Source organism: Osmerus eperlanus, chromosome 22, assembly GCF_963692335.1.
Source record: "Osmerus eperlanus chromosome 22, fOsmEpe2.1, whole genome shotgun sequence".
Classification (NCBI taxonomy): Eukaryota; Metazoa; Chordata; class Actinopteri; order Osmeriformes; family Osmeridae; genus Osmerus; species Osmerus eperlanus.
The window spans coordinates 7,384,267-7,392,202 of record NC_085039.1 but is presented as its reverse complement, the minus strand read 5'-3'; the positions used below and the strand labels follow the sequence as shown (position 1 = coordinate 7,392,202).

The 7,936-nt window shown below is 49.5% G+C and overlaps 1 protein-coding gene across 1 annotated transcript in view; it reads left to right on the top strand.

Moving 5' to 3' along the window:
- rgl3a (ral guanine nucleotide dissociation stimulator-like 3a) overlaps positions 1 to 3,250 on the top strand; it is a 14,708-nt gene extending 11,458 nt beyond the window's left edge. The window contains exons 14-20 of the mRNA XM_062448882.1: positions 5 to 33; positions 204 to 325; positions 640 to 735; positions 994 to 1,132; positions 1,547 to 1,843; positions 2,160 to 2,274; positions 2,550 to 3,250. Of these exons, the coding sequence (XP_062304866.1) occupies positions 5 to 33; positions 204 to 325; positions 640 to 735; positions 994 to 1,132; positions 1,547 to 1,843; positions 2,160 to 2,274; positions 2,550 to 2,713 (962 nt within the window). The 3' untranslated portion in view covers positions 2,714 to 3,250. The remainder of the gene's footprint in view (positions 1 to 4; positions 34 to 203; positions 326 to 639; positions 736 to 993; positions 1,133 to 1,546; positions 1,844 to 2,159; positions 2,275 to 2,549) is intronic.
- Positions 3,251 to 7,936: the final 4,686 nt, after the last annotated feature.

Here is a 7,936-nt window from a genome sequence, read left to right as displayed (position 1 = left end):
GGAGGCCTCGTCCACTTTGAGAAGCGTAGAAGGGTAAGCACTGCCCCCTGGTGTACAAACGCCTCTACCAAGCCTCAAACATAGCTACCAAGCATACCACACAGAAATGCTTCTAGTGATGGCAATCCACCCATAGTCTTGACCCGTGGTGTTTTCTTTTGTTTTTCTCTTCCTCTTCCCCCCCCCCCCCGCTCTGAAACCAGGAGTTTGAGATCCTGTCCCAGATCCGCCAGCTGCAGGCCTCCTGCTCCCAGTACAGCCTGCCCCAGCGTGAACACATCTCCTCCTGGCTACAGGCTCACTCCCTGCTCTCCGACCAGGAGAGGTGAGGCACAGTCCAGCCCATACACACACACACACACACCTACACGGTCCAGCCCACACATGCACCCTGGTCTCAAACCAGGAGAGGTGAGATAGTGTCCAGACAGCCCGGCCCAAACACACACACACAAAACAGTCAATGGTTGTTACTAGCCTGTGTGTTGGACCTTCCCCCCCCGATCTCAGAACCTACCTGAATCCAAAAAATATTTAGACATTCCACTACTTCAATTTGCTTGTTGGCAGTGAAGCGTCTCAGTTGTCATCTCACCCTTCCCTTCACACATTCCTCACCTCTCCTCTCCTCCGGGTCAGTTATGAGCTGTCTCGGTACCTGGAGCCCCCGGTGGACCCCTGCCCCAGCTCCCCCTGCTCCTGGAGCCACCGCCTGCTCAACAAGAAGCTCACCTCGTGAGTCTCCCACCAGCCGCGTTTACACAGAGCTCACGTCTAGACAGAGCTCACGTCTAGACAGAGCTCACGTCTAGACAGAGCTCACGTCTAGACAGAGCTCACGTCTAGACACAGATCACGTCTAACACAGAGCTCACACACAGCTGAACTCTCACACTATTCACATATCAGAGCTCAAACTCTAGGTTTTTGGTGCTTGTTTCATCAAAATAACTTATTTCCTGTGTGCGTGTGTGCGCGTGTGTGTGTATGCAGGTTGCTCTCCGTCAACGACAGCTCCAGCAGGAAGACGCACGCCGACCAGATCAGTGTTTCGTCCTCGGGCTCCAGCAGCTCAGAGATGGAGGACCTGTCCTCCACCCCCCAGCCCTCCCCTCTCAGGCTCAAACTCCAGGTAAGGCTCCTCCAGGCACGCTCATATCAGACTCCCCACCGCCGCTGCAACGGCTCCACCTGCTGGAGGGATGTCAGATATTTATTCACAAAGGAAAGGAAAGCTTTCATTTTTGCGATGGGACATATAGGGGAAAAGTCCAGTCAGCCCTTTGCAAACATCGCATCGATAAATAAATATGACAGAGTACCCTGGGAAGGGTGTTGCTCAGTGGTTAGAGCACTTGAATGCAGACCAAGAGGTCGCAGGTTCCAATTCCCCCTGTACTTCTTAAGTCACTTTGGATTAAAGTGATAAAAGAATACATAATAAAAAAACGAACTAAGACGATGAATAATAATAAATCGACGAGTGTTCATTTGTATTGGAAGTGTTGTCACCCTCTGTTGTCGTTCTCTTCCTTGTCCTCTCCAGTCCCTGTCAGGCTCCCTCCATGACGTGGCCGAGGACGACTTCTCCTCCTCCTCGTCCTCCTCCTCCTCCTCTTCCACGTCCTCCTCCCCGACGCCCTCCACCTCCTCCTTCAGCTCCTCGCAGGCTGACCTCAGCTCCTCCACCTTCTCCTCCTCCATGGCGCTGAGTCCAGAGCCCTCCACCTCCTCCTCCTCCCAGCCCTCCCTGCCCGTCTACAACAGGCAGGTGGCCGACTCCTGCATCGTCCGGGTCAGCGTGGAGTTCAGTAACGACTGCAACGTCTACAAGAGCATCCTGGTGGGTCACCCGTTACGGGAGCAGGCAGGTGCCCGAGGGGCCTGTGGGGAGAGTAGCGAGCTGGTTCACACCTCCAGGATGTCGACCGGCTCTGAATCTGTCGGAACAGGTCTAGGGGAGCTGGGCGTTTGCTAGTGACCGAGTCTAAACACGCTTACAGATAAGATAGCAGGGATACTTTAATGGGATACTTTCAAGGATACTTGAGAGATACTTACAATGGATATCGGGACACTTGGGGGGGATTTCATGCAAAACCATTTTGACCTGCGTGTCGTCATTCACCCCCCCCCCCCCCTCCTCTCCTGCTCCCCAGCTGACCAGCCAGGACCACACTCCCCAGGTGATCCAGCGGGCCCTGGAGAAGCACAACCTGCAGGGCGTCAGCTGCCACGACTTCAGCCTCAGCCAGCTGCTGTCCTCCGACAAAGGTGAGCCCAGAACCCTGCCCACCCTGTCCACGAACCAGCCCCGGGGGCTGGGGGGGACAACCAGGCGAGCTTCTCCTAAAAGTCAAGGGGTTAACTGGTTGGTGTAATACATATGGATAGACATGTATGTTTTGTGTTTATCTCTGTATTTGATCTCGTACAGCATTTATTTGTGCTTCAAATTAGTTGTTTTTTAGTTGTTAGTTCGTTTTTTTTCTTCATGTTTTGTTTTTCTGGCACACTGTTTATATTGTCGTCCGCCCCACTCTCTTCAGAACTCCAGATTCCAGACAAGGCCAACGTGTTCTACGCTATGTGCACCCAGGCCAACTACGACTTTGTCCTGCGCCAGCGCTGGAGGAGCCACAGCCGTCACCCCTTCACCTCCTCCCCCTCCTCCAGCCCCGGGGCTCTGGCCAGGGCACGCCACGGCAAGTAGCCCAACGCCGCCCCCTGTGGCCCCCGGAGGGAGAACCACATCTAGACTCACAGCTTGCGGCCAACCCAGCCCCGTGAGAGGTTACCGAACCTGTCCAGGAGTGTAGCTGTTTAGAATGTTCCATCGTGTGTATCCGCTTGTGTGATTTAACGATTACATGTAACACACTCTGTAAGATGTACGCTATCTGCATTGGGATCGGTCGATATCGTAACCTGAGGACAGGTGCCATGGAGGCAACCCAATTGATTCGCTGGACGGAAAGGGTGGCGCTGAAATCGATGTCCACATATGGATACGTGGAAGCATCCGGAATGAAGGAGCTCGGATGGACAGCTAGCACGCTTGCGCCCACAGTACGGTGACGGGGAAAACAGAATCCATTTTAAGAGAGTGGAAATGAGAAGGTGATCGTGTGTGGATGTTTTTAAAGTATTAGCAGGCTGAGGTGAGATTCACCAGGATTAAAAAAATAAAAAACTCTCTGTATATCACACCAGTGGCAAGGAGACTCTACGACTCAACGCTTTCAAACAAGACTTCAACCAGGAAGTGAAAAACGAACCACAGATTCCATATGAACCCATGACTTTTTCGTAACACACTAACACCAGCTAATGTTAGCAAAAATAAGCTAAGGCCCTCATGAGGACTACCACACGAGCAACGCCGTCAATCCTATCACAATCTTTGGAGGATAACGCCATCTTTGCTGTACACCTACGCCAATGTCAGCTCTGAACGAGCTCTCGGCCCTTGACGGAGAGGATTTGGTAAAAAGAACTGAAGAGAACACTGAATTGTATTTACCAAACACACACACACTCTCACACACGCACAGACACACACACCGCTTAACAGACCCATCCCAGCCACTTCTCTATCCACAAGGTCATGCGGGCCATCGGCCAAGATGGGATCAGTGCACATTTAGTGGACACTTGTCACTCCTGTGTGGTCTCCACAGACTCGGGGGGTGGGGGGGGGGGGGGGTGACCAGGGTGACATGTAAAGACATGAGTGGATGTTTGGGATTCCCCCTGCAGGAGAAGCAGCATTCCCTGGATACTCAACCCTGCGTCCCTGCCACCGCTGGAAGGCTAGAACGAACCCCTAGGAACGATAACCATAGCTCTAACGATATCTGTAATGTATTTAATGTGTGTATTAGATTGTACTAGCCAGGTTTCTAAAGAAATAGCTCGCTAGCTAGCACGTTTCAGTGTTCGGCTTTGAGGAGAAGTTTCATTTAGTTTTGTTTTTATTTAACACAGCTTATGTAAAGCATGTTAACTTACTGGTAGGGCTTCGCCTCAGTTCTGCCTTCTAGCTGTGCATGTCGTCGTATTTATGGTCTTCAGTTGTGTCAATGTGATCGTCTGTGGCCAGTTTTCAATGTTATCAAATGAAGGAGTTGCCATGCCTGCGTTGTATTTGTTAAGATGTTGCCATGTGCCACCCTGCAGATGCAGATAGGGAATGTAATATGGAAAAACTCAACTGTATAGACTCTATACAGTTCACTGGCCTGTCAAAGGGTGGCCGTTTTTTATCATGTAATAGAAAGACAAGTTTAAATGCTTTTGGGGTCTTCATCAGTGTGTCAGTACAGAGCAGACCAAGCTTTTAACATGAGGTTAATACATTAGTAAATGGACCTGATCCCAGATCGGCTCTCCTACCCTGAGACTGTGTAAACACAGGCACCCAGACCCTGGACACTGAACCTGGGTCAGCTTGGATGCTCCCCCCCCCCCGCCCCTCCATCATTTTCAACATGTCTGGGGGAGAGCAAACTGATTATAACTGGGTATAACAGTGCTAACAAGGAATTCTAGGCTACAGCTTTTGTCTACCTGTCAGTGAATGTGTTCTCGAAAGGGACTTGTCTTGAGATGGACCAGAGAATGTGAATGTGGACGGTCACAGGAGGTTGTGGTTGCATTGAGGTCGATGTGATGGTGGAAACACCCGAGGGAGGTATGTGGTGGGGTTGGTGACAGCCAAGGGCATTTTGCAGTGTTAAGATGTGTTTATAGTTTGGTTTGTTTATTTGTTTTTGTTTTTGGGGGGGGGGAGCGGGTAAGGGAAGAGAGGGGGGTATTTGTGCGTAGCCTAAACTCCTTTGTCTGCACTGTAGCCACTAAGCCTCTGGACACATTTGTAATAAACTGCTCCTGTGCATCTTTATGAATGAGAGAGCTGTGTGTGTGTGCGCGCATGCAAGCGTGTATTCATGCTAGTGCGGTCCAGATGTGTTTATAAGTTAATTAAAGCACTTGCCTTTCAATGTCACCCTTTTGTTTTTAACCCATGAAATATTAATAAAGTAATTAATATACTCTAATCAAAATATGACAGAACAGTTGATGTGCTAGCCCTGTCATGTGATCTCCAAATCCCTTAGTTATCCTCAGTGTTACCACGTAACACCAGACAAGAAAAAAGACTCGGGTCAGATATGGAAATTGTCTGCTGCTGAGTCGGTCTGAGGCGTGAAGGTCAGAGAGCTCATTTTTATAGTGAACACACTGAACATACAGTGAAAACGCAGATAAGACACAACAGCTGGTATACCGAGTAGACCGATGAATACAGTTCTTGTATATTAGGTCGTAAATGGTAACGCTAGCTTTGTCTGGTCTAAAGACATGACATTGGGGACACGCATGGTAAAAAGAAAACGCTATTCCTTCATTGGTATCCTGAGCCCCACCACTTGGTGGCGCTTGGTTCTATTTCAATACCATGGAAAGGGGTGTTTCTGCCTGCTGCTGTTTTTGAGTCAACCACTAGAGAGCATTATGTGTTCAGGTTAGGTAGAGAACTCGGCTCAAGAACAATGAAGCAACAGCAGAGCGACAAAACCTTTTCATCACTCATCACGAGTGAAAGGAATTTCCGAAATGGGAGAGCGAGAGGGAATTTGGTATTAAATGGTTTCGTTGCTACACCATGTTGGCTACCCACCCACCTGCACATCTGCTTCTAATACCCCCACCCACGCAAACACACACACACACACACACACTCACCACACACTCACCCAAACAAACACACACCACACACTCACACAAACGCATCACATGAGGGAATTTAGAGGTGCAGTGTGATGGACCCACCATGTACTGAACCAGTTGTTTCTCTCACTGGTGCGACAACAGACGAGAGAGAGAGAGAGAGAGAGAGAGAGAGAGAGAGAGAGAGAGAGAGAGAGAGAGAGAGAGAGAGAGAGAGAGAGGGAAACAGACAGACAGACTGGCAGGCAGACAAAGATAGAACGCCTGACCAGACAGACTCCCTCCCCTTCTGACCTTGCTGCTCCCTCTCCGTCCTAAGGAAGGTCGAAGGTCAAAACGACAGATGCCTGCACCGGCCGCCTTAATGGGAACGAACCCAACGACTTGCCATCAAGGGCAGGGTCGTGACCATCCCCTCCCCCTCTCTCCACTCCTCCTCTCCCGCCTAACCCTGAAGTATGCCCCCTCCCCCCTTTAAAAATAACAGTCCCCTCCCCCCAGTGGCTAGCTGTAGTCCGTGGGCCACACGGAGGGGTCACGACCCTGTCTCGCCTTCCCGACGTGGTCGATAGTGTTGTGGGGTTCCCCGTTTCCACTCCCTGAACTCTCCCATGCCTGCTCTCTCATCGTTTCCTGTCCCTGCTTTCCTGGGGTCTGCTTTCCAAGAACTGGTGTCATGTACAGCCAACACATGGACGTGAAACACGCACACTCATTTTGTTGTGTGTGTTTGTCAGTGTGTGTGTGTGTGTGTGTTTCTGTTGACACGTACGCGTTTGAGAATATGTGCTCGTACATTTTAAAGAGGAGCAAGAACAACGTATACAATGTTTCTGTCCTGGTTTGCCCTTTTATAACAATAAGTATGTATGCAATATGTATGTGTGTGTGTGTGCGTGCGGCGCGTGCTCATGTTTGTGTCATTTTACCTTCCCACCTCAGTTACGTAAGTGTGTGTATGTGTGCCATTTGCTTCACTGTTGGCCATGTCCTGTTTCCCTGTTAGTCACATGGTGTCCAATAAGGCAGACTTTGTCCTCACGTGTCTCTGTCTCTCTTTCTGCTCTCTCTCTCACCTTACGCTCTTTCTACTCAGAAGACTGATGCATGCGTTTGAACTCCAGAACCTTGACTGAAGTCCCCCCCATTAGTGGAGGTGGACGTTCTTTTCTTTCACACCTTAGTCACTCCACCCAACTCAAAGCAGAATTCTGCCTCACTGCACGTGCATGGTGCAGTGCACATTCTGCTGTATTCCGCTCGGAGACTTACTGATGTTAGATCATGTTGGCATTGGTGTTTGTAGATGCACAGTATGTGAGTGCAAAACAGGGATGTGGTTGTGTGTTTTCACAGCTCTACCAATTGTAGATAAATGTACACACAGAAGATGGTACCCGTGCTGCAGCTCAGTTCCTAGTACGTATCTGTGTGTTTATCTTTGTTAGTGTGGTTGCTACTGTGTGTTTGTGTGTGTGTCTTTGTGGTTGATACTGTGACATGGACATGAAAGGATGTGTGAGGAGCTCAAAACATACCCCTGTGTGTGGGTGTGTGTGTATGGATGTGTGTGTGTGTGTGTGTGGACCACTTGTGGGTCAGTGTCAGGGTGCAATTTCTCTTCACGTGAGCAGTCATGTGGGTCTCTAACCTAGTTTGGCCTCTTGGATTACAACAATGTGTGTTTGTGTGTGTGTGTATACATATATGTGTTTGTCAATGCAGTATTTATTTGTGTGTGTACATACATGCATATACATGTGCGTGTGTGTGTGGGGGATTCCACAACAAGTATTTCCCAGTTCCCAAGGCAACTTTTCATTACTTCCTCATGGTTCTTTGTTGTCCTCATCCTTCATCCTAGGGCATATGGGTAATTGAGGCTAATTACTTTTTCCCGGTGCTCAGGGCCAAAGCAGGTCATCTTCCTAAAGGCTAATAGGTTACACACCCATAAACAATTACACTCGGGAGGAACACTGCCTTGTGAGCACTGGATGGCTCGCAGGCAGATACGGTCACAGTATTGTGCACACACACAGACTCACAGTCACACAAACACACAAACGCACACTCACACAAACACACAGACTCACAGTCACACAAACACACAGACTCACACAAACACACAGACTCACACAAACACACAGACTCACACAAACACAAACACACAGACTCACACTCACAAACACACAGACTCACA